At 36.1% G+C, this 20,735-nt stretch overlaps 1 protein-coding gene across 13 annotated transcripts in view; it reads right to left on the reverse strand.

Moving 5' to 3' along the window:
- Positions 1-20,735, reverse strand: part of BNC2 (basonuclin zinc finger protein 2) — a 423,723-nt gene that overhangs the window by 149,155 nt on the left and 253,833 nt on the right. For 12 of the 13 annotated variants that reach the window (XM_082695070.1, XM_082695083.1, XM_082695069.1 and 9 more), the window contains one exon: positions 3,631-3,733. In XM_082695070.1, coding sequence (XP_082551196.1) covers positions 3,631-3,733 — 103 coding nt within the window. Of the gene's footprint in view, positions 1-3,630; positions 3,734-7,072; positions 7,269-20,735 lie in introns of those variants that run through there. The other variant, XM_082695084.1, reaches the window with a different exon arrangement.

Raw genomic sequence — 20,735 nt, forward strand, 5'->3', positions numbered from 1 at the left:
TTGAAATAAATTCAATAAAGCCCTGCTTTCTATTAATCAAAGTGAAAGAGCTAAAATTCATTCATGGGAGAAAGAACAGGAAATCCTTTATTAATTCAGTGGGAAATACCTATTGGTAGTAGAAGCTGTTTTGGGTTTTCTCCCCCTCTAGACTCAATGGTGCTAAAGATTTCAAGGAAGTAATTTGTGAAAAGCAGATGGCCCAGTGCATAATTTCAAAATCTAAGTGTTACAGTATGATGAATTAATCACTCACTCTCTTTAATTTTTTAAAACATCTTTCTCAAGATTGTTGTAAAGTAGCTAATGTCAACAATTCAAGCAGGTTGGAGAAGCAATCTGTAAAGCTATGGAATTGTGTGTGTGTGTGTGTGTGTGTGTGCACGTGTGTGTGTGTGTGATATAATGACCCATGAAATTCAACATCTCACAAAGAAACTGAAGATGCTTCTATCAAAAGAGATATAGGAACATATTCATTCAAAAGATGCCACGAAATTTCTAAACATTTTTCTTTTTATAAAGAACACTTTATTCTGACATTTGGTTATTTTTTTGGCAGCAACTTTTATTATTATTATTATTATTAATTATTTGAGATAGAGTGGGAGAGTTTGTGCATAGGAGTGGGAGAGGAACAAAGAGAAGAAGAGAGAGAATCCTAAGCAGGCTCCTCACCCAGAGCAGAGCCCCAGGCAGGACTCGGTCTCATGACCTGAGCCAAAATCAAGAGTTGGACGCTGAGCCACCCATGTGCCTCACAACAGCAACAACAACAACAACAAATATATATATATATATACATATATATGTATATATATATATACACACACACACATATACATATGCATATATTTATTACAATATAATAACACGTGGAGTATGTTTAGTGATATGACGAAACAATTCTATGAGATGTATTCTCAGTAGTCTCACTGCTGTTCCATCTACATTAAGAGACACACTAAAAAAAAAAACCTCATTTCCTCCTTGCCCCACACACAGGATACCATAACGTGTAAGGCAGCCAGGAAAACTGCTATACTTCACCTCTGAGTAGAAATAACTAGAGATATGATTTCAGGGTTTTCTGTGCAGGAGGAGAGAATGAAGCAACTAGTTGAAATGCCAAGGGCAAAAAGAGTGGGTGCTCTCAGCCCACTGCCAACTCAAAAGCCGGAAGCAAATCCCTGTCATATTTGTCCTAATGAATGGGGGAAGAGTGGGGTTTGTCCATCTGTGTGTACATACTTGGAGTTGTTGACCAATATACATGAGGGGGAGAAGAGAGGTCAAGGTAATAGCGGTGAAAAAAGTTAGATTTGTGAAACCCTATAATTAATATCCCAGAGACACAGGACTTCTAATGACATGGTAGGAAAAGCACAGGCTGATGTACCAGAAATGCCCTATTCAAGTTTGGTGAAAAATCACATCCCTCAGAAAGTCTTAGAAACAACCATTGGCTAGAAATAGTTTATTTTGTTCGAGAAAGAAGAAATACTTTTCTCCCCCCATCCCCCACCACCAATTAAAATGCTAATGTAATATGTACGTGGAAGTTGGACATGTAATTCAAACTGGTGACACAGTCAACTTTCATACTCACAAGGCTACCACAGTACACAGATGACAGTAACACAGATGGCTTTGGAAAAACATGAGTGAATGAATGAAAAGTCCTTTGTTTAATTGACTGACTCACTTTTATTGCTTACCCATTGTTCAGTTGCTTACTTTTAACATACAATTATTTATTTGAAAGGCTTCATACACTTTATCTTTAATTCTCACAATAATCCTGCCAAGTAGGTAATATTCATCCTGTATTACAGATAAGAAACCTAGGCTGCAGAGATGCTGAACTCTGGGCCATTGAGGTTGCAGAGAGCCAGGATGTGAACCATCACTGCCTCAGCACATAAGCTCTGGTACATATCACCTAGTAAAGCCAACACTTATTCAGGTAAACAAGGATATTTGGAAGTGTTATGGGCTGGATTATGCCCCCGACCCAATGTATACCTTGAAGCCTTAACCCCTGGTACTTTAAAAGGTGACTATATTTGAAGATGGAGCCTTTAAAGAGGCTGGTTAAGTTAAAATGAGACCACTAGAGTGGGCCCTAATCCAGTTTGATTAGTGTCCTTAGAATAAGAAGAAATCTGAAAGCACAGAGATGCCAGGGGTGCCTGCCCACAAAGGAAAGACCATTTGAGGACGTAACAAGAGGGCAGCCGTCAGCAAGCCAGGAAATCAGAATGAAACCACCCTGATTGTGGACTTCCAGCCTCTGGAACCGTGGGAAAATAAATTTCTGATTTAAGCCAGCCGGTCATGGTATTCTGTTATGGCAGTCCTAGGAAATGACTATAGGAAGAGAAAAGAAATCACAGTAACACACACAGACTGCAAAAGGAACAGCAGCTCATCTGCTGTTTCAAATCAGACTGAGCTGCAGATTTCGCCCTTGTTAATGAAACAGGAAAGAGTTCCGTCCCTGAAGGCACTGAAGAAATGGTGGCCCTGCCTGCCAGACACACCCTTCCAGAGTCTTACCCTCCTATCACCCTCTCCACCTCTTCTCTCTTGCACACAGAAACATGGCTGAAATGTCCCCGCAATGCCAACACACACACCCGAACAAGCAAGGTACATGATAAATTAAAAGCATTTCAAGGCACAGCCCAGTGTTGTACCTCAGATCTTCCTAGAATAACATGATATTTATAAAAATACAACCCACTGGATATTTGGCACAGCTTGGGAATGAAGAATATGTCCACTGAAGAGCCAATACCCCAGGCTGTCAAAAAAAATCTTAAGCCAAAATTTCTTTCATAAACATTACCTATCTTTTAAAATTCTACATTCTAGGAAGTAAAGAAAAATGTCTGCTTATTTTCTAAGTCTCTTTTTGCCTAACGTAAGAAACATAAGCTACACAGAAGAAGATATTAACTGCTCAGTCAAGGCACACTGATGGGACGGGCTCTGTGCATCTTGCAAAAAGCTGCCAACACTTCCAGCTATGGCCCTGGGTCACCCTCGCCCCAACACACACCTACGCAGAGCTCCCACTCCAACACCAGCCACCTCCAATCCTGATGCACACTGAAAGGGGGTATTTACAGATTATTTTCTCAGATACCAGCCAAATAATGTTCCCGTTCACTCTCTCACCCACCTTGGACCATACAAAATTTAACATCTGGGAGAATAAACGCAGCCTCAAACGCATATGACAAGGGTGAGCAGTCATCGACGAATTCTCCTCAAGCAAAGAGGGTTTGCCAGCTTCCCTCTGAGGTCCGGGCCCTGAAAGGCCAACTGTGGTATGTTTGAGTTTCCATCAGGCCTGGTACTTGCTGGCTGCTGCTGTGTTCAGTCAGAACCCCATGGCCCAACTGTCCTATAAACATCGCACCCTTCTGCTAAGAGCTGCTCTGCTCGCCTAGCCTTGCTCCTTGGAGCCGAGAATATGCTGTTGGAGAGCTGCAGCCTGAATGTTAACGAACACTCGGAGCACAGCTGACCCCTCTCTCCTCCCAGGCAGGGACTGCTCAGAAAAAATACGCACATTCACATGAACCTAACAAGAACAGGAAGAAAAGTCCAGATTTTCCTCACCATGTGCCACCCAGCCATGTTTACACTGATCGCAAGTCCTCAGGTTAATCTTCCCCGGCTGAAAACATTCACACGTGCAGTTTACCAATGTGCAACGGATGGCCTGGAAAAGAAAGGAGGAGAAAAAGCATCAGCATCGGTTCAAAGGTACCAAGTTTCTTCAGCATTTTAATAAATAACATCCACTTCTATTTTTAAAGGCTTCATGTTGGTAGCAGCTTGAAGAGTTTTAAAAATAAATTCAGATACCATCAAAACCTCTTACCAAAAAATGTGAAAAAACAAAGCTCATTCACTAACAGAACGTTTTGTGTCATTCATATTTAACCTTTACATTAGAAACGTAGACGAAACAGAATAAGATTTAAAAAATTACAGATTTTACAAGATGCTTGATTTGTAAAGCTAGGGATCCCAAACAGAAAAAAATATTGCTGCTACTATATATTCCCATTTAAGTTTATCCACTAAGCAATAATGCAGAAAAATACATTCTAATAAAATAATGCTCAGGTGAAATGTTGGTGAACGTAAAACATGACATACAAATACTATTATTAGAAGATTACTCTTCTGCTGAGTTTCACTTAAATGCTTTCTTAATCTATCAGATACACTTCAAAAGACACTCTTGTCATCCCAATAAAATCTAGCATAGTTCTGGTATTATTTATCTACTCCCCAATTCCTTGTTTTTTCTCCTTTTTGATTTATTAATTTCATTTTCATTCTTATTTTAAAAAAATATAAAACAACCTTCCTTTTACTTTATTTATTTTTTTTAAAGTAGGCTCCATGCCCAGCATGGAGCCCAAAGTGGGGCTTGAACTCACAACCCTGAGATCAAGATCTGAATTGAAATCAAGAGTCGGAGGCTTAACCAACTGAGCCACCCAGGTGCCCCCTTTTCTTGTACTTTAATGGCGATGTAAAAAAATAAGTTTAGAATAGGAAATGCCATTTATGTAAACATCTTATATCTGTAACAATCCAGCTCTTTCTTAGAAAACTGGAAAACACACTAAAAAATCTTTCATTTCTTTACAGGTACTTTAAAAAATCATCTCACCAGTTTACATTATAAAGTGAATCCATAGAAAATTAGCATAAATGAAGTGTAACTTTTTATGGAGAAAAACCTATGCTTAAAACTTGCTAAAGCTGACCTATGCTCCTAGACTACAGTTAATAAATTTATCTCATACATTTAGTTCTAATTTGCATGGAAATTCTGAAGACAGAAGGAATTTATTCTGATCATTCACAGATTAACAATCTACTGTAACTACCAGAACTGCCAGGAAAAGATCTCTCTACAGCTTTAGATGCAGTCAATGCTTACTGATTTGGGGCGGTGGGGGCCAGGGGTGGTTATTGGAGGATAGGCATGGAACTACCTGAAATTGCAGTTCTGTAACTGAAAGCTATGCTCACTTACACAGCTTCCAGATAATCCTATTCCTGGAACCATCTGGATTTTTACATAAACGGTCTCACTTGTAACAGACAGTATTTTAGATATTGTTAACACAGTTGGGCCAAATTTCAACAGAATTAAGACTGGACGGGGTTTTACTGTTCCCTATGCTTTGCATCAGGCAAGTCCGAAGTATTTCTCTTTTCACTAATGAACATTAAATCTCTAGGTCCCAGTGCGGTTTGCAGTGAGTCCTCACTACAGACTCCTTTCTTAGTTCACCTCTACCTCTCATTTGCTGCTCCATTACCACTAGGGAAACATGCAACTGTATAATGTGCCTGACATTTCAGGGTCTGTCTTCCAGTGTCAACAGTCCAATTACATATTAGCTAGATTATAAAACTTTCTGCTGTATCCATTGGTGATTGGAAGAATTAGTAATAAGAATAGGGATACCAAAGGAAATAAATGCTGACTAAGCAAGAATAACATATGCATTTGTAGGTTGTAGGGGGGAAATATTTCTCCTGAAATTTCTTATTTCCACTTCAACAGTTTACTGACTGAGCAATATATCAGAACATAACACGTTAGAAAGAGCTTATTTAAATATCACATTCATTAGTTAATGAACTCACAACTTGATTATAATATGGTCCAAAAACCCAAACCCAAACAAAACAGTTTAGAAAGCAGTGTTTCCACTAAAAAACAAGGTACTTTACAAACTATCTAATTATAAATTCAGATACAGCAACAACATTGACATTAAAATATTCATGTAATCTGAATTGCAATAACACAAGCTTTCATAACTCCAAAAAAAAAAAAAAATCACCTCTGCTTTACCAAAATTTAAAAAATTCCCAATAAAAAGAGATGATTTCTCAAGGACTATGTGTCAACTCCAGCACAAAAGACGTACATACTTTCAGTTATTAATTTGATAACATTTAATTATTTTACAAAAATAGGCTAATTTTACATTGTGTTTAAAGCATACTTTTCTCAATTTTAACTATACCTATACTCACAACAGAACAAATTAAGAGACTGTAGATTTACTTTATTTTTTTATGTATAATTATTTATTCACTGGTTGACTCACATTCATGCATTTACTCTGAACTACACTATGCTTCAAATATTTTCTCTACTTAAATAACTTTATACCTCTGGCACATTAGGGAATTAAACTTTTCAGATCATCATCTTTTTTATGAATTCTACTCTTCTTGTACCTAAACACACAAACATTGGAACACCTCAACTCTTTTTGTATATAAACACTTACACACTGGAATATCCATTTTGTATTTCCATGAATTCCAGAAGGTCTGTTTGTTTTAAATTCAGATTTTTATAGACTACAATTGTTCCTTAAGGGAATTATATATATTTAAACAATATGGTCTAAATAAATATTTTGAGTAAGAGACTATTGTGGCTTCAAAGGAAGTTTTATTCTAAATAACATTTTTGAAACAGCATAAAACTCTGACATACTATTTATTCACAACAAAACAGAACCAATGTGATCACTTGCCAACTCACCCACACTTAAAGAAAATAAATTATCATAAAATTATCAAAGTCAGTTAAGCCTCAAAAGTGTACATGTTTTACAAGGAGACAGCTGGGAAAAGTAGAAATGGATAAGCTTTCATTTTTTGTAAGCACATTCACTTCTTCCTTCATTCAGCCAACATAGAAGTTCCTCCCACTCACTGCTGGGCACTCTCAACTACAGGAAACCCAGAGATGAGGAGGAAGTGGCATAAAGGGGATACCAGGAAAAGAACAGACAGTTTAGTCAGACTGCCCTCCCCCCGATATTTGCAGGGATTCTCATGCAGGTCTAGCTGTCTGGCTTTATCAGCCCCTCCGTGCCTCGTCAAGAGTGCTCGGTAATTCTTTGCTCAATTCTGACCTGATCAGCATTGCCAAATCCTCCAGAACAGTAACGGTAATGAATTTTTTAAAATCCGCAACTTATTAAAAGTAATTATTCCTTCTGCTTACCTTTACCATGGATTTCTTGAAAGAAAAATCCATGCACTCAACACCCACTTCTTTTACTTCTGCACTACCACCTACATTTTAATTTTGCAATCTGGATTCTGCCCGACACGTTTCTGAAACTTTCTCCCAAAGGAATATTCTCATTAATTTTGGTCCCTTTTTCTAGTCTCCTGGTCTTCCCAGACCTCGATGCAGCTTAAGGTACACTCTCTTTCATTCCTGGGCTGTAGAGACCAACTATCCTCATTTTTCTGGCAACAACGTCTCACTCTCTTTCCACTGTAAATAAATACAGGTGTTTCCCACGCCAGGCTCTCATTTTTTAATTTGGCAATTTTATCCCCTCCTACAGCTTCAAATATTATCACTACGCAAAAACCCTCATTTTGGAGCCAAGTACTGCGGTAAGTGGCAGGAAACGAATGGCAGAGTCCCTGAGCTTAGGGACCTGACAGTGTTTGTGGGCAGTGGGTGTAGAGAAATGACCCTAAAAGAACAGAAGGAAGCCCTCAAATGGGCTGGAGAAGCACCATCTCTCCCTTTTTCTCTCCTCTGTCTTTTTTTCTTCCAAAGGCAGGATTTTAAAATTTATAACAGTAACCTATTACCCATTTTCATTAATAATAGCTAGATTTACTGGATATTTGCCATTTTCCACTCACTATGTTAAATATTTTATAAACATTAGCTCTCTTAATCGTCAGAAAATACCATGAGGTTAGTACTATTACTACCTTTATTTCACAAATGAGGAAAATGAGGTGGAGATAATTCAGTACCCAGCCTAAAGACACTGAACTAATAAAGTTACAGGAATCAAACACAAACTCTCCATTGGACTGAGAATTTTAACTGTAATCCCACTTACAGTCAGACCATCATGGGGCAGAGCCCCTCAACCTGCCCACCATTCAACTCCTGCTGTACATGGTTAACTCATGCTCATCTTCCAGATTTCAACTCCAATATTTATTGCCATGCCCCAGGGTAGCTGCCTTCATCTCCTGGTCAAGTTCCCCATTAGTTTCCCTGTTTCACAAGGGGTCTTTCCGTCATAGCACATACCATGCCTGTGAACATTTATCTGTAACTTATCTTTATCTATTATCTATTATATATACATGTATTAATACATCTGTGTGATTATTTGATTAATGTCTGTCTTCCCCAATAGAATTTAAGCTCCATGAGGGCAGGACAACACATTTGTTCAGCTTACAATATATACTGGCAAATAACAGGTACTCAAAAGGCATTTGAAGAAGTACATGATCCTCTGAGCCTCCTTCCTCATCTCTCACAGTAGCAATAATAACACAAGAGAGTCAAAAGACTTAAAATAATGACTATAAAGCACATAGCAGTGTGCCTAGTTATGGGAAAAGCTCAATAAATGGAAACCATTTATGACCCAAGAAACTTTCCACATATTATATTTAAATTTCCCCCCTTATGATTCTTCCCAATGTACTATTTTCCTAACACTTTATAAAATGTCTAATACATACGTAGTCTTAATGAATGAATGACACTTTGAGTAAATGACACTTAATGAGTAAATGACACTTTGACACACATGATGTTATATTATTCAGACCACAATCCTCTAAGATAGGTAAGACAGGGATTAGTATTTGTTTTTAATATTAAGGTTTGGAAATGTTTATATGGATATTACACGGCTCTGAAATGCTAGAGTGGATTTCCCCAATTATTAACCACTTTATTTCCATTCTCTATAGAGAAAGGAAGAAAAGACAAAATTAAACCAGTGAATTATAAATAGGGATATCCGAAAGTATATCTAAAATAACGTAAGTCAATTAAGAATAAAAATATTTAATCAAGGTTCAGTCAGTAATACTTTTATATTTCAATATTAAATAAGAGTGCATTTGAAAGTGTTCTGGATGAGTTCCAAAGTCCTATTCAAATAAGATTCTGTTATCACTAAAACTGAAGTCTCTTTAGCTTTATTATAGTCATACTTGGCTTGAACTCTGCAAGTATATGTGAACTGCACATCAATCTTCTCACTAAATGACATTTCCCAGGGAAACACAATTGTGGCTTCAGCTAATATTTAGTGCACCTCACAAAAGAACTATAAAGAAGTCTCATTAATAAATCTATTAGCTGTTTCTTGTCTGGGAACACTTATACAAGTTACATATTAATACAAAATAACAAAAACCAAAATAAGGCCACAGGGCAATTAGAAACATAAAACATACATTCTGAAGGAGTAATCATAGAAAGGAAACAAAAAATGAAAAATTTAAATTCTAGGTTTGCCTTTCCCTAAGAAAAACTATTTGCCAGGAGCTCACTTTAAGTGTTTATTAACCCTGGCTGAATCTCCCATATATAATTAAAAATGTTTATTAAATTGCTTTCCCCTTGTTCATTTTTGGGAAGGATACCAAGACTATAACTTAGACTATGAAATTGTACTTGAACCATTTTTAAAGGTTTAATAGAGAAGTACCCCATCTACATTAAAACTGAATTAGAGCATCCACTCTGTCTCAACAGTTTCTTCTGTAAACTTAGGTGGTAGATTCTAGGTGTATACATTAACTGTATGGTTCTAAGTGACAAAGCTCAGCTTTTTTATTTTTAGCAAGAAAAAGTTTCTTAATAAATTGAATTTTCTACTTTGGAAGTCACATGTAGATATCGTAAATATGTAAAATTGATCAACCTTCCACAAGGGTACAAAATAGTCTATGTTATAATGAATTCTCATTAAGTCATCGCTACATATGTTATTCATCTCCAAACACAGACATAAGTCCTAAAGGGAAAGATATACATGGTGTCAGAGATCATATGAACCATTTTATTGGGTAGGAAAATTGTCCTTGAAATACTTTGGTCTTACAAAAAAAATAAAAATAAAAATCTGGAAAAGAAAATCATCTGTTAATGAATCTGGAAGCTAAGTATTCCAGTACTGTCACAAGGTTACACTGTAGTAATTACAAAGTAACAGTTACCAAGCATTATGGATGAAGAGAATGGCCAAAAGGGCACACAGAGATTAATGGGGCTTCCACACATTTTTATACCTTGTTTATAAAAACCTAAGACAGTACTTCAAAAACACTGTCATGAAGATTCTAAAGAATTCAAATTACAGTAGTGATTAAGTCAGGAAATAACTTCCTGTTTAAATTTCAGGTCAGTTTTTTCCTTCCCATTTTCACAGGGCTGATAAATAAAGCTAATGGAAAATAAACAACTTCCAAAAGAAGTACTTTGAGTGTTAACTAAGACTTGCAAAATCTCTATGACATTGCCTTTGTAGAACTCCTCATTATCCTAAATTTGGTCAACACACAAAGCAGACTGAGCAAACAAAACTCAAATTTTTTGAATGGCGGGCAGCTTCTGAGTCAACATGAACGAGAGAAAAGCACAAGAAGCTCATTTTTACTTTATTACAAAACTTAGACATGATTAAAGCAAAGGTATGTTCCCCTGTCGTGCTACAGGGTTTTGCAATCAGGTATTGAAGTAGACAAGAAGGTGTGAGTTGGACAGACACAGAACATTGACCAAAAGATCCAGGGTTTTAAATATTCCACAAAGAAGTTTTATAACAACCTAAAAGTCTTATCTAACTCTAACTAGGGGACTATTTTTAAAAATATTTTATTTATTTATTTGAGAGAGAGAGAGCACAAGAGAGAGAACAGAGGGAGAGGGACTCAATCCCAGGACCCTAGGACCATGATCTGAGCTGAAGGCAGATGCTTAACCAAACTGAGCCACCCAGGCACCCCAACTATGAAACTATTAGTATAAATCCATAGTTGTAATAAGGTGGGTATGTTTTCAGTACTTATACAAAAAAAAAAAATTTGAGTTTCAATGGGAAATGTTCAGAGTTCACAAAAAGTAATTATCAGTGATTATAAAGTATACTATAAAAGTTAAAGGTCCACAGAGCATTAAACTACATGTAAATGTCACTATTCATAACAGGAATAACAACAAATGAGAAGTAATAAAGTTATTCTGCCTGCTCAACAAAATCCACTCAAAATTTCACAATGTGAAATTATAGAGAAAATATGTATTTTATTTGGTGGTAAGACAAATTTGAGATTAAAAAAATTATTCAACCCTCCAGTAACTGGTTCCATCAATTTTGTCTAAATGTTTTTAATGTCATATGAAGAAACAGAAACTTGATGAAAATGATCACTTTGTTGGACCTAGGTGCTCTGAAATTTCTTGGTGTCTTCAACAGCTAGATTTTGTGGGGGATTCGGAGGATTTGAAGACACATGATAAGGCCATACTCACAGCAAGGGCCAGATGGCTGCTGATATAAACATGGTCAAAATGAAAAGCTGGACAATTCAAAGATGTTCAAAGGTCAACAAATGACCATGAAAATAAAATTATTGATCAAGGAAATATATCATCTTCACTTCCAACATAAGTGAAAGATGCCTGGGGGAAAAGTCACCCTTCAAAACCATTTACTGTTAAAATCCAGATTTTAAATTTTGAGTTTCTCTTAAAAGCTATGATCTCTCCATCAACGGGTAAATGGATAAAAAAAAAAAAAATTAAAAAGATGTGATGGAATAATATTTGGCCATAAAAAGGAATGAACTGCTAATATATAGTACAACGTGAGTGAACCTTGAAAACATTATGTGAAATGCAAAAAACAAAACAAAACAACACTAGTCACAAAAGACCATATATATAGGGTTCCATTCATATGAAATGAACATAAAAATCCACAAAGACAGAAAGTAGTTAGTGGTTACTTAGGGCTTGCAGGGGTGGCTAAAGGATTTCTTTAGGGGATGATGAAAATGTTCTAAAAGTGACTATGATGATGGTGGCACACAACTGTGAATATACAAAAATCTACTGCATTGTACACTGTAAATGATAGGATACATGGTGTAGGAACTCTATATCAACAAAGCTGTTTAAAAGGGGCAAGGGACAAAACTCACTGCATCATCTGGTTTCTACTGGTGGCGTTAAATCACTTAACTCATAAGATAGTATTCCCCCGGGATATATAATATAGCATAATATCCTTCTTTAACCTAGTAGGTCTTCAAAATGCACCTGCTAAATAAATGAATAAATGGAAGACAAACAAAAAAAATTTCCGTTACCTAAATTTGAAAATCCCTTCTACTTTGAAAATATTAAAGCCTAATCTAGCCCCTAAAAATTGGCAATTATTTTCTAAGTCATTGCCATTTTTCCTTCAGGAACATCTAAGAGATTCTTTAATTAATTGGTAGGGAGGGTAGCTCTCAGTTATGCTTAGCATACTAATTTCAAGATGGTAAAACAACTAAGAGAATTTGTTAAAAATAGGCAGTGATGGTGGTGCCTGGTGGCTCAGCCAGTTAAATGTCTGACTTTGGCTGAGGTCATGATTTCAGGGTGCTGGATCGAGCCCCATGTAGGGCTCTACCCTCAGTGGAGAGTCTGCTTGTCCCTCTGTCCCTTTTCCTGCTCATGCTCCTTTGCTCTCTGTCTCTCAAATAAAATCTTTTAAAAATTGACAGTGATGAATTCTATCATGTATACTAGCAAAAACATTCCTCAGTTTACTGCAATGAAAAAGTTACTTCTACAAAACTCAGGTTTTTGGTTTAGGGGGAGGGAGCAAGGAAGGAAAACCATAAGCTTCTGAGTAAATGTTTATACATGAGTGTGAATGTTTCTATGACTATGTGTGAATACATAAACACAAACAGGGAGAAAGAGACATATACACAGGCACATAAATTTTCACAGACATGGGTCCAATGAGCATCTGTAGTCATTACCTTACGATCACAACCTACTATCAATCGACGTGAGGAAGACCCCATTTAAATAATTTAGGAGTTCAGAGCAAAAATCAACAGCGGGATATAGCCAATTATATAAGGAAAATACCCATGCTTCTATGGCATCAAAGCACATGCAGGCTTTGGAGTGCATGTGTTATGTTTTTTTTCCCCCCAATTAAATTAGGCCTATGGTAATACAAGCTATTTTGTTAGGCAATTAGTAATATTAGAGAAACAGGAAATGAAAAGGCATTTCAATTTGGGCAGAAATACTTTATTTTCTTACCTAACAGTTAACAATTAAGATATTCCATTTATTGCCTGTATACTTACAAATTTTACAGACTACTCACACAGGCAGCTGCAATAATTAGAAAGGAAATACTCTTTCAGTGAACATACCTATCATCTAATTGAAAATAAGAGGTTAGCTCATCATATAAAATAACCCATTTTAACTAAACTCAGTCTACATTTACCAGAATACATAACTTTATATAAGGAGCCAAAGCACCTCTGATATCATATGAATGCTAAGTAATACACATCTCATCTCACCTTAATGTTGAATCAGCAATTTTGTATTCCATTGATAGACATTTTATTCATTTCCACTAATGCAATTTGAAAGGTGGTAATGTGATTACAGTTCTCTGTGGCATTCATGAAAACAATTACTAATATAATATGATAGGGAAGACATTAATAAGGAAGGGATTTATAATGAGATGCAAGAAGATTTATAAACCTTTAAGCACTTTACAAAGAAATACTCCTCATTAGGCAAGAAGCAAGATGAGACAAAGCCTTAAGTTCCAGTATTTCAGGAGCAGCTACAATCCTGGGAGGAATGATTTGCATGATGATCTCATATTTTGGTGACCGAGCAGAGAGGTGCAGGAATAACCCAAGACTTGTCCCAAGTTGTGCTCAAATGTAATAAGACATTATTCTAACTTGATAATGCCTCTCCTTCCCAGATAGCATAGAAGGACTCCTTAAAGGAAGGAGTACCTCTAAATCTTGGTCCTCTACAAAGGGAGCAAGCCACATTATTTCAAATACCAGAGCCCAGCAATCAATCCATTTACCAAGCAAGAGCGTAAGGTGGGTGACCTTTTAACTAAATTTACTCCTCTAGGCTTGTGAAAAGAATTTATCCCAGTGAAGCAACAAGGGAGACAAGTTGTTGCATTTTAGAGTGTATCGTTTCAGATGACACTCTGATTACCCAGACCAATTGAGGCAGCCTTTGTGAGACTAATAATATCCACGTTTGTTCAGTGCTATGAAGCTTGCAAAATACTTCAAATACATTCTTGTATTTAATCATCAAAATCCCCCAAATTAGAGATTTTCCAAACAGCAGAAAATGAGACTCTGAGATGTCCTTAAATGGCCACAGCTAGTAATCCTGGGCTCCTTCCACTCTGCCTGTGTATGAAAGGCGAGAAGCCAAATAATTCTTCTTGCTACCCTCCCTCCACAGTGAGATTTCCTCATATATATATATATGTTTTTAGTTCCAACAGGGGTTTAAAGCTGAAGAAGAGATGTGGACAAAACTACACTCAAAGGGAGAGGTGTGGGTAAAGGTTTAAGCAACTTGAAAAGGTGGGACAAACTGCAAAGTAAGCAGTTAATTTATATTAGGATTTTCCATCAAGTGGTACATTTTAGACAGAGAAAGCAACTCTGAAAAGCTTTCTTTAAATGGCTATATTAAGAAAGGCCAAAATCTGGAAGAAAAAAAAAAAAGTGACACAAGGTATCCCTAAGAACACTTGGCTCGTTTTATATTGCCTTATTTCTACTGGTTTTGGGATTGCCCATTAGTAAGTAGCCTATCTCAACAAACATTTTAATACCATCCATGTGCATATATAACTGTGTATCATAATTATGTCTGATTATGAAAGACTAGGTTTCTTTGCCCAAGAGCAGATATCACCTCAGGAATCATACCTATTACAAATAATAATAATGATATGATGAACAGTCTACATGCCCTCTTATACGTTATTTATGTTAGGTCACAGATTCCCCAGGGGTCTGTGCAGAGACCCGGACTGGCTTCATTAGAGCCTCATATAAATCACTAAAGGCATATCTTGATTTTACCACTGGCTAGAGTCACCAGAATTTTTTAAGTGAAACCTCTCAGGTAATACATTTTTTAAAAACACAAATACAAATGTTATCATTTCTTCTAAAAGGTGGTTTTCTCAAATTTAAAGCACTATATTCAGATGCTCAGAATAATCTCACAAATTTCTGTGGCATCTATAAGTATCTGAGGGTAAAATGTGCCCTAGAGTATTGAAAAAACATTATTCTCTTTTTTCTTGTAAGCATTAGTTGGCTAAAAGACAAAGAGAGACATACACTTATAGAGAAAGATGGCAAAAAACAGACCGTCTAGCTGCTAACAAATGCTTCGACTTCACTGAGCAAACAGAGAAACCCAAGCAATGGTTGTCAGGAACTCTGAGCTAACTCTTGAAAATTAAGAAATAAATAGAAAGCCTTGTGGAAAAAAAAGGGGGGGGAGGGAGTCTTCCAGAACAATGTTAATGTCATCTTGGGCATGTGGACTGGGTTCACATGTGTGTCAGCTGAATCAACATAATGGCCTATAACAGCTTCGAAGCAGCTAATATGGTCCATTGGGTCAATAATCCGTGAACTAAGAAGGATTTACTTGATAGACTATAAATGGTTCATAAGAACTCAAAAATCACTCCATCAGATCAAAAATCCAATTTTCATATGGTGCCTTTCTACGAATTAGCCAAAAGAAAGTAATAGCTCTAAAGGACTTCAAGGTCTATCAGTTAAAAATTTACTTTTTAAAGAACAATGTAGAGGAGGAAGAATTAAATGCATCTCTCTCTCTCTCTCTCTCTGGTGTTCCAACTTGTTTTAAGGGGAAAAATACATTTTCTGATGGAAGGCTAATATACAACAGGAAATATTCATGGGCTTTTCACATTTTCCTATGGGTACCTGAATGTATGGATCCAAACAAATGAAAGCATAAACATACACATGTATCCTCCACCCTTCCACCCCACCCTGATATATCTCCCTTTACGTGCATATACTATTACTAATTACAAAGCACTGTTTCTAGGACAGAAACATTTAAAGATGAAGATTTATATTTTATTTTTGCTTCTCTGCACAGTTTGTGAGAGCCTGTAGTGTAAGGTACCTGGAGACATTTGAGATGGCATATGGATACTGGCAAATTCTTTCATCTACCTGTATGGAAAAGTATGCAAACAAAAAACTACAGAAGGAAAACAGTAGGAACTACAATGCATTTTCTACATTTAAGAGAGACAGGAGGAGGCTGGCTAAAGCCATAAAGGTGGTGTTTATGGATGACTTTAACTTCTGCCCATTCTAGACTACAGAGAAATACTAGCCTTATCCTGTATTTGTGAATTTCATTATGTATTCACACTAGGTGATAGTGGTTGCAGATTTTTTTTTTTTAATGTAAGCCTATCTATGTGAATAAATGTATTTACTAAGTTCGTGGCAAGGAAGAAAAGCAGAGAAAAATCCTCCCAAAATATAACAGGATGTAATTAGAGTTCTTAACAAGAAAGAATTCCTTTCCTAGGGAATAAAATGTGATCTATCACTTCTCTCTCAAAATGCTATTAGCCTCTCTTCATCACAAGAACAACAAGAAGGAATCTGTTCTCTTTTCTTTTTACAGGAGTAACACTGAATAAAATAGGAAATGTTTTTACATCAAAGTGTATTAGCTATTGACATAAACTCAGTCCTCTTAACTTTTTACACAAGAGAAAGAAAAATTCCAATAATTCTGAAATAGACAGATAAAACTTTTCTCCATGGCTGCGGCCATGTACTATTATATGTAACTGCTTATTTTTAAAAAGAGCCTTATTGGTGCTCTCAGAAGGATTTTCTTTTATACATAGCTTTATCCTATAATTTTGTCCCTGTTGGGCACGCTGCCTAAATTTAAACACAAACAGTCAAGCAATGAAGAAACATTAACACATTTACTGTGAACAAAAACTCCCAGTTGTACAGTGAAATTTTAATACATTTCAACTTATCTCTTTTACTAATGGGGAGAGTACAAACCCTGCAGGAATTCGCTCTGCAAACTGGTAATTACAGTAGACTCACTTTTTTATAATGCATATGTATAGTCAGACACAAAAACCCTGGCTGCCCTTTTGATGTAGGTTACAATAGGAATGTTTTAAAAATTATGAAAATCTACAACAATTCTAAAGGAATGCATTATTTCATGGAAAACTGTCCTTTAACTCTGTATATGGACACAAATAGACATATATTTAGATATTTGCTTTATACACCAGAAGGCATGAGCTTTATCAGCAGGTGCTTTCATGTCATTTTCCCCATAATCATAGTGTATAGAATAAATCCACTCTTTTTTTTTTTATGAAGCTGGATGTGATTTTCAGTATCATAATTTATCTCTCACATAAAGATGATATTCTTTCATCTTCCGGTTTTCCTAGTTTGTCTCCTCTAGTTTCAGGGATTTAAATCTATATTTTGAGTTCTCATAAAATCTCTTTATTAAATAATTAAGGATTCTAAACCAATAATTTGTCTCTCAGTATAGGGAGACATAACCCCTTGACAAAAAAGACCCTTGTACATACCTGCACAGAACAAGAACCATACACTCTAATACTGATATAAGTAGCACAGAAAACTGACAGAAATGAAGAAAAATCTCTGTTATTATTCACATCACTTGCTAGACACTTTACATTTGTGAAATTTTGGGTTGCATAATAACTTTCTTAAAGAAATTGAAATCTGAGAGAATGTTAAAAGGCTATCAATATATAATTTACATTGCAATCATGTTTATTAAATATTGGCATACTGGGGAAAGACAAAAACAGAAAAAGCTTTCGAGCAGGCATAACGTGTAATATTTTGTAAATGTCTAAATAAATAAATACATACATACATAAATACATAAAGTTGCTATAATGTCTGTGGCTGACTAACATTTAAAAATTCCAGGGATATTTATTTGAAAACAGACACTACCAAAAAAAAAAAAAAAAAATAGACATGAGGGCACCTAGGTGGCTCAGTGGGTTAAGCCACTGCCTTCAGCTCAGGTCTGATCTCAGGGTCCTGGGATGGAATCCCCCATCCAGGCTTTCTACTCAGCAGGGAGCCTGCTTTTCCCACCCCTCTCCGCCTCTCTGCCTACTCCTGGTCTCTCTCTGTCAAATAAGTAAATAAAATCTTAAAAAAAAAATTCACATAATGCATAAAGCACATAGAATGCACTAACAAAATAGGCACATTGCTGTATAGAAATCATTTCCCAGTGATCCAAATTCAGAAAGAGTGACACAGGGCACTTGTCTCAGTCAGGCTGGCTGTGGTAAACTCTAGTAACTATTTTAAGAAACATTTTAAACATTCTAGAAAAAAGTATCTAATTTTGCAGTCAAATGCTCTACCACTGAGCTATATACCCCCTCTTATTTTGAAGCTGCATAGCCAGCTCATCCTCTAGGCAGTATTAGTAACACTCTAACTTTAGGTCACTCTATCATTATAGAAAAGAATATTTTCTCTACCATTACCATCTTTCTGCTCCCAAAGTCAACTTACACGCATACACACACAGTGTACCTGAAACCAAAAAAAGGAAAGCCAGACTCATCACAGTTCATGAGCCAGGCACTAGGCGCTGTCACAGTCAATGTATGAATATCCTTTGCCAAGACTTCTTGCTTTTTTATCTAGCAATGAGATGCCACACTCCCCATTCTTTCAAAGTCCAAGCACCAAAAATATATTTTCTTCAATATTCTTTCCTTAAAGTCAGTTTTCTGCAGCTGCCCCTGTTCTTCTTGGACCCAAGAGTTACTAAAAATACCGAGTTGTGTTTAAATGTGAAGACATGAACAGGAGCACCCCTCAAGGACAGCTCCATGTAAAACCGCGGTCTCTGAAGAATCCATTCACACTGTACAAACACAACTGAACATTAAAGAGTAACTCTTTTAAAATGTATGTGGTCTGTCATATACAAAGCACTTGTGCTTTCATTTGCTAAATCTATTACTCCAAAGACAAGGCTAGAACTTGTAAAACACAAATATGCCATATGCTCCCTCCTACCTAAATTTTGAATGCAAAGCAATCAGGGATAGGAAAGTAACACCAACCATATTCAAATGATTTGAAGGGTTAAATCCTAACTTGTGCTACAGTCATTTACAACTTTCTTAGGGTCAAAAAATTAAGTGGTACAAATTCAAAATTCTGATTCCATTGCTGCAAGACACCCAGATAAGTATAAACCAAAGCCTATCATAAAATAGCCTTCAGTACCAACACGCACACCCTTCTAACATCTCCAAATGAATAGCTCCCTTAGTTTGTCTTTCAGTAAAGGTAAAATGTTGGGTGAAAGAGTCAATTTGAATTCCCTGTACTGACTGATGAAATTCTGCTCCATCTGCTTTCTTGCTCTGGAAAGGAATGAAGTGGTCAGACTATTATAGAATCCTGCTTAGTAGGTAAGCAATAGATGAAAAAGAGGTAATAAATTAAGATGTTTAACACTTTCACACATTTCAACTTTTCTTTAATGATTCAGAAGGCACTGCTATATGTTGTGGTCCTCACCTCTTCAGTACAATTACTATCAGACAAGTCAATACATTATCGGATGGTTGGATGATCAAATACACATGAACTAGCTATGCTAGTCTACAAAGAATGATAAAGGAAGACAATAGCAAGCAATAAAGTTTTATTGCATTTATCACTCGCCCACATTCAGAACCCCGATATACCAGAAACCTATCCCAAGTTTACATTATGTATTTTGAATAATTCCAGAGGGACCCTAAATAGATGACCACAGACCACAGGCACTGTTCTTCATGAAACTGGACATCAGTGACAAGCAAAAACAAACAAACAAAAACCCCAAGAAAACAGAGTACAAACTATATTTCTGCAAAGTACCTCACAGTATTATAAGGTAACTATTTCCTGCACTATCTGAACAATTAGTATGTTCCACTTGGGTGAACCATAAATAGATCAGGAAAGCACAATTCAATATGATTTAACTGAAGCATTATCTGAATATCTATAGAGCTGGCAGTGAACATGTTTTAATATTTTATGTTTGATCATCTCCAGTAAATGTGGAGCTATTATTTTAATTGTAAAATATATTACCTGTGTTCAAGTTAACACCAAAGCAGAGATGCCAGATGGTATGCCCTGGATATAAGTAGGAATGATAGAATTTTAAGTGGTTCTATACTTGTACAGTCTTATTTGCCTTTAGACTATTGGTCTGTAGATATATTCAGCTTTATACTTCTTCATCAGTTATTAACAAATTTTAGAGTTAGGCTATATAATGCTTATCTAGCCATATTCTAAATACCAAAACATCATTTTAAATATTTACTTACACATAAAGTATTTTTGATCCCATGTGTCAGTTTATTGAAATAGAGATTTCTTCCCCCCCAATTAATCTGCTTAATTATAAGAAGTTAATGATGAGGGGAGGGAAATATTGTGGTGCCAAAGGTAGTATAAAGCAGTAGTGTTATATCAGCTACTGAAGCTTGTTTGTGTATGAGGCTGTTCTGTTACATCAGAGTTAATAACTTAAGATGCTGCACACAGGTGTCCGGTATGTTACCTATATGTTTGAGAACACAAAACATATAAAGAGGATGGGGTGAGAAAGGTAAAACGTGTGCAAATAGTGCTTCCAATATGAAACTACTTCTTGCTTTCATTTGGAATACAGA

Source organism: Mustela nivalis, assembly GCF_964662115.1.
Source record: "Mustela nivalis genome assembly, chromosome: 13".
In the NCBI taxonomy this organism is placed as follows: domain Eukaryota; kingdom Metazoa; phylum Chordata; class Mammalia; order Carnivora; family Mustelidae; genus Mustela; species Mustela nivalis.